Here is a 16,205-nt window from a genome sequence, read left to right on the forward strand (position 1 = left end):
CTATTTAAAAAGGCACTGATCCATTTGCTGTAATGTTTTATTTTCTCCTTTTGCAGAAGAATTGAGAAAGCAAATAACCTTGTGTACATTGACCAAGATGCCTTCCAGAATCTTCCTAGCCTCAAATATCTGTAAGAATTTTTACACTTGCAATTATGATAATTGTTTGAAACAATGTGAATGAATTTCAATTATCTTTCATACAAATGTTCATAAACATTTTCACTCTGCTTCCTTTCAACAATTGCAGTGTTTCAGCAATGGCTTTCATTTATGCTTCATTTATACTCATTGGATGATTAAATCCTTTTAATATGAGCTCATTTGGTATTCAGCTTAATTTTAGTTTCATTTAAATAGCGCTCCTCATTGTGAATGTTGCTTGCACTATTGCAGTTGCCATATCTGCTCCCATGGGGATGCCATTATAATTCAGTGATAATTAAATTTGCCCTTAAAATAAAGTACAATCCAAAAATATTTTTGCATTTTATAGCATGCAACCTTAACCTGACTGATAATCTCTCTTCAGCTGTGTATTAAAAAAACAAATGAAATCCAATGGACTCTATTTAACAGTAATTGTGTTTAGTGGCTGCAAACTTAAATAAGCTCCCTGGGTCATCTTTGATGTATAGCCATAGATAGTCCAGGATATCACATTAATTTTTTTCATGCCCTAAAGATAAAAGCCCAAATATTGCTTCCCTTACTCATGGAAGCCGCCCCATTGGCCACAGTTTTCAGATGTGAGTATCTAACTTTTTAGAAACCTAAATCATTGTTTAGGCTCCTAAGTAAAAGTGGACTTACTTTCAGAAACTGAGCAGGCATATTTCCCATTTACTTCGGTAAAAATTGTGAGTGCACAACACATCTGCAACTGAGACCGCTTTTAGTTAAGTGTCTAAATAGGGAGCTAGCGAGCTAATTTTAGAAATCCATGGACACTAAGTTCTGTATTACAGCTGGTTACTAGACAGAAAAAATCCTTAAAGGCATCTGCACAGACATACATGAAAAGTTGCCCTTTCCTTGTCAGATTGGCGCTCCTGAATGGAATTGGTCACTTTTTTGCAACCAGAAAAATATAATGTGCCGTATGGACAGGCAATTAAAATTATCTGGTCAACGAAAGGCCTGATCCAAAGCCTACTGATGTCAGTGGAAATACTTTCTTTGACTTCAGTGGAATTTGGATCAGACTCCAAGTGCTGTGGACCTTGAGAGGTACCAGTAGGTAGCTCATCATTACCCTGATAAGGCACCTCTTAACTTGTTTTGTCAAGCAAAATGTATTGATCCCCAGAAGTCACTGAAGGACATATTTAGCAGATATCAAATCATTCTTAGAGTTGTGGGATTGGGGGTCTGTGTGCAGGGCCGGCTCCAGGTTTTTTGCTGCCCTAAGCAAAAAAAAAAAAAAAAGCCGGAGTGCCACGCCAAAGCAAAAAAAAAAAAGACCCTAAAGGGCCAAAATGCTGCCCCTCTAAAGTGCTGCCCCAAGCACATGCTTGGAATGCTGGTGCCTAGAGCTGGCCCTGTCTGTGTGGGAAGCTCAGCCCATAAAGAGGGTCTGGGCAGGGTTCTGAGAAGCTCTTATTGTTGTTTAGCACAGCTAGTTGGGACTGGACTTAGAATAAAGCAAAGCTTTTGCAAAGTTTTTCGTGGCTTGTGCTGTTTGCCACAGTGTGTGCAGTGCCGTGTTCTGTTTGGTGGATTCCAGCTTTGAGCTCCACATGCCTTTCTGCTTTAGGTCTCTTGTCTTGTTGTATTATGGATTCTTTACCATGTCCACAGTGTCAGAGCAGTGTACACCCTCCATAAACTCCACTCTGGACTGGATGACTTCTTTTGCTTGGCAATTCTAATTGCTTTCTCAGGGGTTAATTTGGGATCTTCCAGTAGTATCTCTCTGAGTTGTTTGTCCCTGATCCTAATCACGATCTGGTATGAAGCTCTTGTTATGCACAGCCAATTGGAACTGGACACATAATGAAGAAGAGCTCTTGCTAGCATCTTAAGCACTGAATAATATAATCTCTCAGCACCTACTCAATTTTCTCCTCTTTATGAGAACTTGGGTTTTTGCTGGCTCTCAGGACAGCACCATCACATGTTCAAAATTGAGCCCTGTTTATGTGGATACCACTTTAGATATCTGTTGACCGCTGAATCAACATACCCCTGGACAGGTCTTTTTTTATGCTCATTTTCTGGTGGCTACACTGGCCTCCTGAACAGAGAAGTAATTGTGGACATTTGAGGCAGCAGTAGCTCACCCTTAATGGACTTTCTGCATCACAGACCACAGCTAAATTCTATGCCAGCAGATGGTATCATAGATTTTGGGCTGAGTTTGGATTTTAGAGTTGTGGCAATTTAAAGCTGCACAAACATTCATTATTTAAACCCTGGTAAACTGAAATACATGGCTTGAGCTTCTGTATTTTGTGATTTCTGTATTATCTTTATTGCATTGTAGTTATATATTTACAAATGTTGCACCAATATAGTCTTGGCTGTGATTTTATTTCACGCTGATCTGCTGATGGCATAAATTAAAAACTAGTGTAGTTCATCAGAATGTGAAACACTTCACTGAGAAACCAAGAGTGATTTAAAAAAAATCATGAAATGTGCTTAAACTATAGAACTAAGAACTAAGTGTACATTTGTTGATCTGATTTTTATTTTCTCCAAATATTGTTTGATGGCAGGTACTTTTTTCCTTTACCTTAACTTCTGGCCTTTCATATTGCAATGTGGGAAAAATTATCTATTGATTTTTAAATAAGGTTTACACTACATTCCCTTCCCATCGTGTCCAGTTGCTGTAATTGTCAGTCAGCTGAATTTTGCTCTTTTTCATTCAGTAAATTATAGTTTAATCTCAGCAACCCTTTCACATACCCTGCTGCTCCCCACCCCTAATAAGTGTAATTTTCCAGTTCCATTCTGTAGCTTTTAGACCTTGTTATGATATTGCTTCATTCTGCTAATGTCAGTTATTCTGTCAGGTTTATCTAATCTATAGAATCCAGGGAACCTCTACCAGCTAGGATTCCTACTGGCAAGCTCCCCACACTTTTCATTTTGTTCAGAGTTTTGAATTAAATCGGGAATTTGATTTTATTTTTCTTAAGATAAGAAATTAGAAGGCTTTGCTCTGGCATATAGTTTCAGTTGCTAGAAGCATTTATACTCAGGTCAGAGCATTTTACTTTTCTAAGGCAAGATTCAGTAGCCAAAGTTCCATCTCTACTATTATGGTGTGCTATTAATAAGATGAATAGGACACCTACCTCTTACTCCATCAGGGATAGCATCAGGAGTATCCAAATGAATGAGGCAAGAGTTGAATCCCTGAGTCACAGGCAACACCATCATCTAAATCTCTTCCTCGTTCACACCCCATGCCCTGCTCCCACCTAACCTTCCAATGCCTGCAGCCCAGCTAGTGACTCAGAAGAAGCTCGTCACTGTGTTTCCCTGAAAAGATAGTATTCTTTTATTAATTCCACCTTGACCTAGTGTCACTCTTTGTGGAATCAGCCCCTCCCACTTATTTCCTGGCCCAGATCCTGCCCTGGAGGCAGTATAGCCACCCACCAGAGGATTCCCTGGGTAGAGGACTCTTTGGGTATCTTCTGCTTCATCTCCCACTCCTGGCAGTTGGTACAACAGGTGTGGAAAAGGAGGTTGGCCAGAATTCCCGTATGTCCAGTGATTCCCAACTGCCAAAACATCTCTTTGTAACTGACGATAGTCAGCATAAATTATATCAACCTTATCGTGCACGCAAAGAGCCTGATTCTCCTCTCCCAGTGGTGTTAATCAGGGGTAACTGTAATGGAGTTAGACCAGCATGAAACTGGAGCAAATGAAAGGAAAACCAGTCCTGTTTTTGTCACACTATAATAATGCAAATACAGCTGAAGGTATTTCTTTCCAATTGTGCTCCCCGAGTCCTGGGGCCAATTCAGTTCCCTGGTGGCTGCTCTAACTTTCACACAGCTATCCTCGGGGGCTATTATTGCAGCCAGAGCATTGGAGTGAAGGGCTGCCCTTCCCCCATAGACAGCAGTCAGGAGGGGAATGATACAAGGCACTGCCCCCAAAAAGGTGTACAGTGAGAAGGGGGGGGCAAAAATGAAGATGAACTCAAGGATGAAGGGGAGGTGGAGATGGTAGTTGGAGAGGTAGGTTTTTCAGAAGTGGGGAGAACAAAAACACTTGTATTTTTTTACAGGAACCAGAGGTTAAGGAGGAAGGTAAGGGAGAGGATGTTAGCAAGGGAGGTTAAGAGACAGAAGGGGAAGGAGTCTTTGGAATAGATAAAGGAATCAGAGATGGTGGAAACCTGACAAGAAATGTCAATGGCAGCAAGAAAGAAGAAAGGGGAGAGTATTCAAGGGGAAGGGGAACAAGAGGAAGGCTATAGCAGATTTTTATTTTCCTGACTCCCTCAAGAGAAGATACTTGAATACTATGTACAGATGTGGTCCCCTCATCTCAAAAAAGATATACTGGCACTAGAAAAGGTTCAGAGAAGGGCAACTAAAATGATTAGGGGTTTGGAACGGGTCCCATATGAGGAGAGATTAAAGAGGCTAGGACTTTTCAGCTTAGAAAAGAGGATACTAAGGTGGGATATGATAGAGGTCTATAAAATCATGAGTGGTGTGGAGAAAGTGAATAAGGAAAAGTTATTTACTTGTTCCCATAATATAAGAACTAGAGGCCACCAAATGAAATTAATGGGCAGCAGGTTTAAAACAAATAAAAGGAAGCTCTTCACACAGTGCACGGTCAACCTGTGGAACTCCTTGCCTGAGGAGGTTGTGAAGGCTAGGACTATAATGGGGTTTAAAAGAGAGCTAGATAAATTCATGGAGGTTAAGTCCATTAATGACTATTAGCCAGGATGGGTAAGGAATGGTGTCCCTACCCTCTGTTTGTTTGTCAGAGGGTGGAGATGGATGGCGGGAGAGAGATCACTTGATCATTACCTGTTAGGTTCACTCTCTCTGGGACACCTGGCATTGGTCACTGTCGGTAGACAGGATACTAGGCTGGATGGACCTTTGGTCTCACGCAGTATGGCCATTCTTATGTTCTTAAGATCTTGCACAGAAAGCAGGGAAGGATGGTTGAAACTGGAGTCAGAAGTAGCCAAAAGGTGATAGTGCTTGTGGGCATAGGAGAATGAGGGTGATATGGAAGACTGCAGAACTTAAAAATAAAAAAACAGATTTGTGGAGAAAATCCACCTGCTCATGGGACTTTCTGCAGAGGCATTCAGTGACATGGAACAGGAGCTGAGAAAATGGATGCTGGGGGTTGGTGGGGCAGACTTTGCATAGAAGAAAGGTCAAAAGAGTCATGGGTAGTAGAGAAAGCATTAGCCATACTTGTATGATTAGTCAATTGAATGCTGTTCTCCAGCCGTGCTTTCCTTTTCAACTTCCAAGACCCAAGTCATATTTAAACTCATTTCCATGTGAGTTAAAGCTTGGGAAAGCAATTTAAACGGTACAAGTCTCAGAGGACTGCACTTTTCTAAACATCATTTGCTTCAGTGGATCTACTTTGTAGAATACTTTCTCATCTAGTTCATCCAGCTAAGTGACAGACCCGGAGTTTCACATTTCTAAGACTTCAGTACACTCTTCAACTAATAGTGGAAGTCACATTGTGCCTCTCACTCGTCTAACCAGGACCCATGCCTTAGCCACAGGAGTACAGTGTAATAAATCAGCTAGCTAGCATATCCAGCAGCAGTGGCATATGTCAGCTGGATAGAGGAATCTGGAGACAGAAGATGACACCTCTTTTCTTTGCTGTCATGTATTCAGTGCAATCCTGATGGAATTTTGTCATTTTTCCCTCTTTAGTAATTTTGCGATTTCTCTTGTCTATTTGAGGTTCTGGCATCTCAGCCTGTGAATAGCAATAGGAAGGAATCATGAGACAACTGCAATATGTGGAATTTAAGGGTGTTAGTACAAGCTTAGCAGCCACCTGGAATCACAAGCCTACATTATGGATTGTGAAAAGGAAACATTGTCAGTCTGCTGTCTTTCAACGTAATTCTGTGTTTCATCTCAGTCTGTGTTGTCTCTACAAACTCCCAGCTGAGGAGCTTAGCAAAGGAGATGTCTCTTCTTACCAGATACTTTGTTAAGTATTTTAGCAGATTGTGTGGTCCAGAGTGAGCTGGGAAGGACAAACTGTTGTTTAGTAAGCAAAGCATCAGACTAGAACATCTTTCTGACATTTCCAAATACCTTTTACCTATTAGAAGAGGTTGTTTCTGGTATTGCTACCAAATTTGGATTTTATTTTCATTCTACAAGGAACTTCCACTGGAGAACTAGAAGAGCTCTTAAGATTCCTCTTTCTACTAAACATGTGTTAGATGGAGGCAATATGGGAGAGGAGAAAGAGAGACATGAGAGCAAGGCAGGGAAAAGGACAGATAGCATTGACTGGCCAGCACTTTAGAAAAAACCCAACTGGACAAAATATAGCTGCTTTTATGTAAACATTTAGGATTACATTTTGAAGGACGTGAGCCTATGTTTTGATCACACAGATTGTAGTAAAGGGGTCATCAAGAGTTTAACTGAGTTACTCAGTATATAATGGATTGGAGCCATGTTCCACCCCTTTCTTACTTCCTTTTAGTTAGTGCAGTCAAAAAAAGCAACACGTCCCAAACCTGCAGTGCTGTAAGAGGAGCGAGTTTCTTTTGCACTGAGCAGTCCCTTTACAAAACAGACTGTGGCTGTCTCTTGCACAAAGAAGAGTGCAATGAACATTTCCACAATTTTTTCAGCCCCCATAAATTCAGCCACAGCTGTAGCCCCTGAATGTTTCCGCCTTCTGCCCTGAAGTATAGTTGTAACTTTTCACACCTACCACACTGTAATAACTGGCTGAAATGTGGAACACCTGTGTCTTGTTGTGTGTTGCACCATAACTGGCAGATTGTAGTTTTTAAAAAAAGCCTTCAGAGTTGCATGCCCTGACCCCTTGGACATAGGGAAGCCTTTGTCTGAATTGCTTAGAATCTAGGGAGGCAAAGCCATTGCTATGCTCCCTCACTTGCACTGGAAAAACAGGGGGAATGGGTTGCATCATGCTAAATACCCCCGTCACCTGCCAGCATGCATCAGAAAGCTCAGAAGAGTATTGTGCATCCCTGAAGTCCCACTAGGTCAGTAAGGCACCACACCACCCCCCAACACCACACCAACCCGCATTCATGGCTGTACCTCAAAAGTGCACCTTAGGCCAAAACATGCAAATGGAGGTGCAAAGTGATAGTTATTCCAAAAACATACAGTTGCACACACAAAACCAGTAACTGCACATACCACTATCCACTGCATATTTTGCATGCACAGTTATTTGTTTGGAACCCATTTGCATCTCTTGAATGCAGAACTTAAATACTTACGGTGAAAATCTGACTCCACTGAAGTCACCTGCCAGCATGCATCAGAAAGCTCAGAAGAGTATTGTGCATCCCTGAAGTCCCACTAGGTCAGTAAGGCACCACACCACCCCCCAACACCACACCAACCCGCATTCATGGCTGTACCTCAAAAGTGCACCTTAGGCCAAAACATGCAAATGGAGGTGCAAAGTGATAGTTATTCCAAAAACATACAGTTGCACACACAAAACCAGTAACTGCACATACCACTATCCACTGCATATTTTGCATGCACAGTTATTTGTTTGGAACCCATTTGCATCTCTTGAATGCAGAACTTAAATACTTACGGTGAAAATCTGACTCCACTGAAGTCGATGGGAGTTGTGTCACTGACCACGAGATCCCAGATTTCACTCCTATAATTCAAAATCTACCTACTCCTTTAGTATAAATTATTGTGCCAATTGAAACCAGTTGGAAATTTTCCACTAGAATTTTCACAATGGAAAAGAAATCACAGGCTGCTGGAATAATCTATTTAATTTATCGTCATTTATTCTCATGTTTCTTTTACAATAAGAATATTTGTTTTTACTAAAAAATAATTCACTGCACTTATTGATTATGATTAGTGGTATAGTGTTCATATGAAACATATATAGAAGAAATCTAGGACATCAGCTTGCTTGTACTATGATATCATTTTATCTCTCAAGCTAACGCTGTTTTGTCTTGGTTGACAGTTGAATGGGAAACCTCCAAGATAACACTTCAGGCAGTGATATTTTTACTTCAGAATCAGTTGAGTCAATCAGCTCCTTCAGGAGAACCTTCACCTGTATAGCCGTGCTGGGCAGCACAGGGCAGTGTGCTCTCATTGCCTTTATTCTTGGGATTGATGTAGGGATTTAAGGAGCAGTATTGTTTGAGTTGTCTGCTCTCAAGAGCATTCTCTTCACTTTAGAGTCTGAGGGTCCCTGGTGGCTGAGCAGTTTCACAATCTCAATGCCTTCCTTTGGAATGCCAAGTGAAGAGGGTAACACCCTTTTAGGTTCTCAGGGACAATGATGCAGGGCTGCCCAGAGGATTCAGGGGGCCTGGGGCAAAGCAATTTTGGGGACCCCTTCCATAAAAAAAATTGCAATACTATACAATACTATATTCTCGTGGGGGCCCCTGCGGGGCCCGGTGCAAGTTGCCCCACTTGCTCCCCCCCACCCCCACTGGCAGCCCTGGGAAAAACCCAGTTTTGAGAAAACTTCTTTACAAGATATCACTGGTTTTCAGCATCAGCTAGTGCTAAAAGGCACTAAAGCTCATTAAAAGGATTGGACAAATATTTTCCATCAAAACTTTTTTTGGATCGAAAACTAGGGTTTTTTAAAAAGCAGAAAAAAATCATGGACAATGTCTGCTTTCCTTCAAAATTTGTTGTGGTTTTTTTAATTGAAAAGCTGAAATTAGTCTGCCAAAACCTGAATATGGTTTGGGGTTTCAGAAGTGTGTAGCCAAATATTTGCTGCTTGCTGTGTTTGATTGTTTAAAGAAACAATAAAAAAATTCTGCTTAAAAATAATCCAAAGCTTTTGAACCACCTCAACTTGTGACCAAACGCCTGAGCCCAGCCAGTCAGAGATTTTTCCAGGTTTCTGATACTCTGCTGGCTTCCTTGACTCATATCTGTCTCCATAACTTTGGGTTCATTTAGGTTAGAACATAAGAACAGCCATACTGGGTCAAACCAAAGGTCCATCCAGCCCAGTATCCTGTCTACTGACAATGGCCAATGCCAAGTGCCCCAGAGGGAGTGAACCTAACAGGTAATGATCAAATGCTCTCTCTCCTGCCATCCATCTCCACCCTCTGACAAACAGAGGCTAGGGACACCATTCGTTACCCATCCTGGCTAATAGCCATTCATGGACTTAACCTCCATGCATTTATCTGTTTCCTAGAGACTGGCTCCATGGGGTCCCTCACAAACTGGAGAGGGTTACTGTGGGTTTGTCTTTAGTATAGCTTACTCCACAAACTGAGCATCTGAGCTTGTTCCAGAATCTGGGATGAGCCTATGTTGTGAAAACTGAAATGCTCAAAATAGCACATGCATGTGAATGGACGCAGGGTGCTAAAATTAAATTACCCCAGGGGTTCTCAAACTGGGGGTTGGGACCCCTCAGGGGGTCACAAGGTTATTACTGGGGGTCGCGAGCTGTCAGCCTCCACCTCAAACCCCGCTTTGCCTCCAACATTTATAATAGTGTTAAATATATTTTAAAGTGTTTTCAATTTATAAGGGGGGGTCAAACTCAGAGGTTTGCTATGTGAAACGGGTCACCAGTACAAAAGTTTGAGAACCACTGAATTAACCCCTCTGAAGCCTCAGGGAATGCAGGGGAGCGGGGGTCTCCCTTGTAGGGTTGGGAAGGAGATAGGTGGTGTAGGATATTGCTCTTCTCATGTGATCCCTCCCCCAGTGGCTAATTTTAAATGAAGCTACCCTCCCCTGACATGAATCTCTCTATGGCACTGAAATTAAATATAGACTATAATTTGGCATTTGAGAAGTGAAAGGGATGGTAGCCCTAATGGAAAAGATAACAGCTTGGCTCTTCTGCAAGCCTCAAACTGCTGAATGAGTTTTAGGGTAGGGAAGGCTGTGCCTCCCAAACAGCCTGGCCCTGCCCCCTATCCGATCCCCACCCATTTCCTGCCCCCCCAACTGCCCGGCTCCCTCAGAATCCCCCACCCATCCTGCTCGTTGTCACCTCACCGTCCCTCAGAGACCCCCCAACCACCACCCTGGGACCCCACCCCTGCTCTGTCTCCTGACTGCCTCAACCTCTATCCACTCCCCCATTGAATCCTGACAGACCCCTGGAATGCCCACAATCCAACCCCCCCATTCCCTGTCCCCGACCTCCCCCCCCAAACTCTGCCCCCTCCCTGCCCCTTATCCAATCCCCCCAACCCCTTACCCCCAGCTCCCTCCTCACCCGGAGCCTCAACGTGCCGCATCCAGGAGCGTCCCTGAACAGCGCTGCAGCATGGCTCCGGTGGGCCCTGAGCTCCTCCCTGCTCAGAGCCGCATGGTAAGGGGGCGGGGCTGCGAGCTCCAGGTGGAGCGGAGGGAGCTCAGGCCCCACTGGAGCTCGCAGCCCCACCTCCTTACCATGCAGCTCTGAGTGGGGAGGAGCTCAGGCCCCGCCGGAGCCATGCTGAAGCACTGTTCAGGGATGCGCTGAGTCTCCGGGACGGGGGCAGAGGCGGGGTTGGGCCGGGGAGGGAGCCTTCTCCGGTCTCCTGGGGGCCCCTGCAGAGCACGGGGTCTGGGGCAAATTGCCCCACTTGTCCCCCCTCTGGGCGGCCCTGCAATGATGATGAGGGGGCGGGTATAAGAACCTACATAGAACAGAAAAGAGTTTGCCACCTGCCAGGTTGGTTAGTGCATCATTTCTCCCCAAAACGTCCACTATCTCCCTGTGGCCATTCTGTGGAGCATGGCACAGCAGGAGCCAGTACTGAGAGTACAGTTCACTTTTGGCCCCCTCCAGATGCTAAGGAAGCTGGAAAACAGGCACACCTTGCTGCTGGTGCCACTGGAGCTGTTGTCTCCATCACTCCTGAAGCCAAAACCCAAGCTGATGTGCTTGCCCAAGGGCAGCTTCTTCACAGCTTCTGGTTCTGCTTCTTTCCCAGCCCTGCCAGCTAGGACCCCTCATTCTCTGGCTCTGACAGTATTCACCTTAGAAAAGAGAGACATAGGGAACATGATAAAAGTATATAAAATGCTGAAGGTTTTGGAGGAGGTAAATGGGGAGCGTCTGTCCTCCCTTTTGTTCTTTTGTTATGGGACAGCAAGGACAGGAGGCCATGCCATGAAATTGAAAGGTGGCAAATTCAAAACTGATAAAAGCAAATACTTTTTTCATGCAGTGCCTAATTAGACTGCAGAACTCATTGCCACATGATGTGGGTATATTAAAAAATTTAGGATAAGTCAAAGGCAGGCTGGAAACGTATATGGATAACAAGAATATCCAGAGTTGTCATAATTACTGCTAAACACTGGAAGGGATATAAAACCTCATACTTCAGGCCCTATCCTAATTTTTGGTAGGGAGAGGAGCTGCATCCACTGGAGGGGTGATCGATCAGTCACAAGGGTAAACTGTCGTCCCAGTAGGTAATAACAAAGTGTTTCCATGGCCCATTTCACAGCAAGGCACTCTCTCTCAACCACTGCATACTTCTGCTCTCTCGGGAGGAGTTTCCTGCTGAGGTAGAGGATCGAGTGTTCTTCGTCTCTGACCATCTGCGATAGGACAGCTCCCAATCCTACTTCAGATGCATCTATTTGTAAAATGAACTCTTCATTGAAGTCTGGGACTATAAGCATGGGGTTACTGTAGAGGACTGTCCATAGATCCATGAATGCTTTCTCTGCAGCGTCTGTCCACTTCACCATGTCCAGACCCCAGGCTTTTATCAGGTCCATCAGGTGGTGAAATGGGGAATAAATCGCCAGTAGTACCCCACCACACCCAGGAATGCCCGGACATGCTTTTTCCGATTTGGTCGGGGCAATTTTGGATAGCCTCCAGTTTGTTCAGTTGGGGCTTGACCATGCCCCTTCCTACAATGCAGCCAAGGTATTTAGCCTCAGCTAGTGCTATAGCACACTTGGCTGGATTGGCTGTGAGGCCAACCCATCTTAGCGTGTCCAGAACTGCTTCCACCTTTCCCAAGTGAGTCTCCCAGTCAGGGGTATGAATAATCATGTCGTCCAGGTACACAGCTGCATAACTGGCATGGGGCCACAGGAGCTTGTCCATAAGACGCTGGAAGGTGGCAGGTGCCCCATGCAGTCCAAAAGGAAGAACAGTATATTGAAACAGACTCTCTGATTTAGAGAATGCTGTCTTTTCTTTCACATCTTTGGCAAGGAGAATCTCCCAGTATCTCTTTGTTAAATCAAGGGTGGTCAAAAATCAGGCATTGCCCGGGCAATCAACTAACTCATTGATATGGGGTGTGGGGTATGCATCAAATTTGAATATCTTGTTCAGCTGCCGAAAGTCATTACAAAACCTAGTGGTGCCATCGGGTTTGGGCACCAACACAATCTGGCTCGACCATTGACTGTGGGATTCTTTGACTCCCAGCTCCAACATCCTTTTTACCTCTGCCTTGATCTCCTCCCTTTTTGCCGCTGGAACCCGGTAGGGCCTTAAAGTTACCTTTGCCCCAGGGTCTGTGATAATGTGGTGATATGCTTTGGTGGTCCAGCCTGCTTTGGTTGAAAACACATCCTGCTACAGGTTGATCATCTCAGTTACCTCCTTCTTCTGGTTTGGTGTCAGATCAGTGGATATCCTGATTTGCTCCTGCAGGTTATTTCCCTAGATCGGGGTCTCTTGGGCCACTACATGTGCCTCTTGCTGGTGCCAAGGCTTTAAGAGGTTAATGTGATAAATCTGTTCTTGTTTCCGGTGTCCTGGCTGCTGCACCTTGTAGGTTACTTCCCCCACGGGTTCAACCACCTCATAGGGCCCCTGCCATTGAGCCAAAAGCTTACTTTCTGCCATGGGTACCAACACCATCACCCTATCCCCTGGTTGGAATTGTTGGATGTGTTCAATTGTACTTCTTCCCACATTGGGTTCCTTTTCCCAGATCTCTTTGGCAATAACTAGTATGCCACGAGGGTGGTGCCCATATAATAATTCAAAGAAGGAAAACCCAGTTGAGGCCTGAGGTACCTCACGGATGGTGAATATAAGGCAAGATAGTAGGGTGTCCCAATCCTTCCCATCCCAATTTACCACCTTCCTTATCATAGCCTTGAGGGTTCAGTTAAACCTTTCTACCAGCCCATTGGTCTGCGGATGATAGACTGAAGTTCTCAGGGTATGTATATGGAGCAGTGTACAGAGGTCCTTCAATAGCTTTGACATAAATGTGGTTCTTTGGTCTGTTAATATCTCCTTTGGTAGCCCCACTCGGGCAAAGACCCCACCAGCTCTTGGCTATCATTTTAGAGGCTGTGGTCCGGAGGGCGATGGCTTCTGGGTAGCGAGTAGCATAGTCCAGAATGACAAGTATATATTGGTGGCCCCAGACTATCTTCTCCAGGGGTCCCACTAGGTCCATGGCTATTAGCTCGAAGGGCACCTCTATGATGGGAAGGGGTACTAAAGGTGCCCTCAAGTGAGGACGGAGACTGTGCAGCTGACACTCCGGGCAGGAGGCACAGTACCTCCGCACTTCTTCATGTACTCCGAGAAAGAAGAACCATTGTAGGACCCGTGCCAGGGTCTTTTCTATCCCCAATTTTCCCAAAAAAAAGATGACTATGGGCAAGGCTTAATACAGAGTTATGGTGTTTTTGAGGTACCAGAAGCTGCTGTGCCTTCTGTCCCCGTACTGGTGCAACCCGGTACAAGAGATCCTTATTCGTTATAACATAGGGTCCTGGTCCCTGGGTTTTCCCTTCCATAGGGACCCCATCTATTTCTGTCACCTTCTTCCTAATGTTGTCATACCTTGGGTCCTCAACTTGGTCCCATCCAAAATTTCCTCCACCGGAGCAGCCTCCTTTCCAGCTACCCTGGTCTGCCTGCCCACAAGGACAACTCTCTGTCCCTGGGTCAGGATCCGCGTCCCCAAGGCCCTAGCTGCCCTTCTTTCACCGTGGATGCTTCACTAACTTCAAGGTTTCCCCCTTGTCTCCCAGTCCCTCCCTATGAGCACCGGGTATGAGATTTTAGGGACTACACCTGCTGCTACCTCAGTAGTGTTCCCCTGGATTTCAATTTTACCGGGATAGTGGGGTAGTAACTAACTGTCTCATGAACACATGTTTTCTCATGTGCTTTTTGTGCAGCAGCTGACTATGCTTCACAAGCTTCCCTGAAATTAGCGTGATAGCACTCCCCAAATCAACCAGTGCCTTGGTCTCTGCCCCATTTAGTTTTCCTGGTCTAGCGTACATATTGGGGGGGTTAGTGTGACCCCCACCAGGTGGACTAGGAAGCATGGGTCTGCCTAGTTCCCCAGGCTATACTTCATAGGCTCCTCGACATTAGGACACTGTGCAGCTATGTGTCCCTGCTGCCCACAGGCATAACGTCTATATGGGGCCCTAGGCATTCCCTGGGTCCCTCTTCCCCCTCAGTGCTCTGACTCTTTGGGGCCTCTGATGGGCCTTCAGCCTCTCTCTTTTTCCACCTGGGCCCTCCTAGGGGCCCAGTTGCCCGAGCTCTGGGGCTTGGTGCTGCTAGTTTAACCCGGAGTGCCTCTTCCTTAAGTGGTCGGGACAGTTCCCTTGCCATCCTTCACCTCTCTAGCAGTGCGACGACCTCATCATAGGAGGAGGGTTCGTTCTGACTTACCCAGGCATGAAGGTCTGGCAGTAGTCCTCTCATGTACCGGTCGATGTATCTCTAGCATCTCTTCCGGACTCCAGGACTCAGTTCGTAACCACTTTCATGAGAGATGGATGAGGTCATATAATTGGGACTGTGGGGTTTTGTTTTCCTGGTACCTCCACTCATGATATCACTGGGCCTGCACTGTGGTCGTTACCCCAGATCTCTGCTTTCAACTGGGGTAGTCTGCCGCAGCCTCTTCAGACATATCATAATAGGTCCTCTGGGCTTCCCCAAACAGGAATGGGGTGAGGATGCCAGACTGCTGATCTCGAGGCCAAGCCTCCCGTAGGGCTGTCCCCTCAAAGGCCAAGAAGTATGCCTCTACGTCATTTTCCTGTGTCATTTTCTGCAAGCAATTGCTGGCCCATATGATCCACGTCCCATCATGGCTGTGGTTCAGCTCTGTAAGGCCCTTCACCTGATTTACCAGTTCCTGCAACACAGCACGGTCTTGAGCAGCCTGGGCCATCAACAGGCATTTGGTCTCCTGCTGCAGCTGTACTGCCTCCTGTTGGGCGGCTACCTGGACACGGGTAACCTCCTGTTGAGCAACCGTGGCTTGTATCAGTGCCTGCACTACTTCATCCATTGTGGTGAGGGGGGAAAAAAAATCTTTTTTTTTTGTAACACCTGCCTTCTTCCGCTGCTCTGTGCACACCAAATCCCACCCCTAGACACCAGTTGTGACAAAGTTCTTCCTCTGCCTTGGTGGGTCTTGCACTTATTGGCGGATTTGCTTGCCTCAGAGATTGACGGCAGCCTTCAGTTTGACCACTTTTGCTAGTGGCTCAAACCTGCCATTCACTCAGCTAACCTTATCACTGGCCAGCATGGGGAAAGGGAGGAGAACAATCCCCGCAGTCTCTGCTGACCCACTCTGGTGGAACCCACAGTCCAGGTTAACTCCTCTTGTATCAGATAGTGAGTTGGTGGGAAGCGGGGAACCCGGGCCTCCCCTCTACTCTGGGTTCCAGACCAGGGCCCTGTGGATCACAGCTGTCTCAGTGTTTCCTGTAACAGCTGCATGACAGCTACAACTCCCTGGGTTACTTCCCTATGGCCTCCTCCCAATACCTTCTTTATCCTCACCACAGGACATTCTTCCTGATGCCTGATGATGCTTGTACTAGTCAGTCCTCCAGCAGTATGCCTTCTCACTCTCAGCTCCTTGCGCGCCTCTTGCTCCCAGCTCCTTGCACGCACATCACTAATTGAAGTGAGGTCCTTTTTAAACCAGGTGCCCTGATTAGCCTGCCTGTCCTATTTGATTCTAGTAGCTTCTTAATTGTCTCCAGGTGTCCTAATTAGCCTACCTGCCATAATTG

The 16,205-nt window shown here is 45.6% G+C and overlaps 1 protein-coding gene across 2 annotated transcripts in view; it reads left to right on the forward strand.

Annotated features, from left to right (window-relative positions):
• Positions 1–16,205, forward strand: part of FSHR (follicle stimulating hormone receptor) — a 185,067-nt gene that overhangs the window by 111,520 nt on the left and 57,342 nt on the right. For both annotated transcript variants that reach the window (XM_045011604.1, XM_045011605.1), the window contains one exon: positions 57–131. In XM_045011604.1, coding sequence (XP_044867539.1) covers positions 57–131 — 75 coding nt within the window. The remainder of the gene's footprint in view (positions 1–56; positions 132–16,205) is intronic.

The sequence above is a fragment of the Mauremys mutica genome, chromosome 3, assembly GCF_020497125.1.
Source record: "Mauremys mutica isolate MM-2020 ecotype Southern chromosome 3, ASM2049712v1, whole genome shotgun sequence".
In the NCBI taxonomy this organism is placed as follows: Eukaryota; Metazoa; Chordata; order Testudines; family Geoemydidae; genus Mauremys; species Mauremys mutica.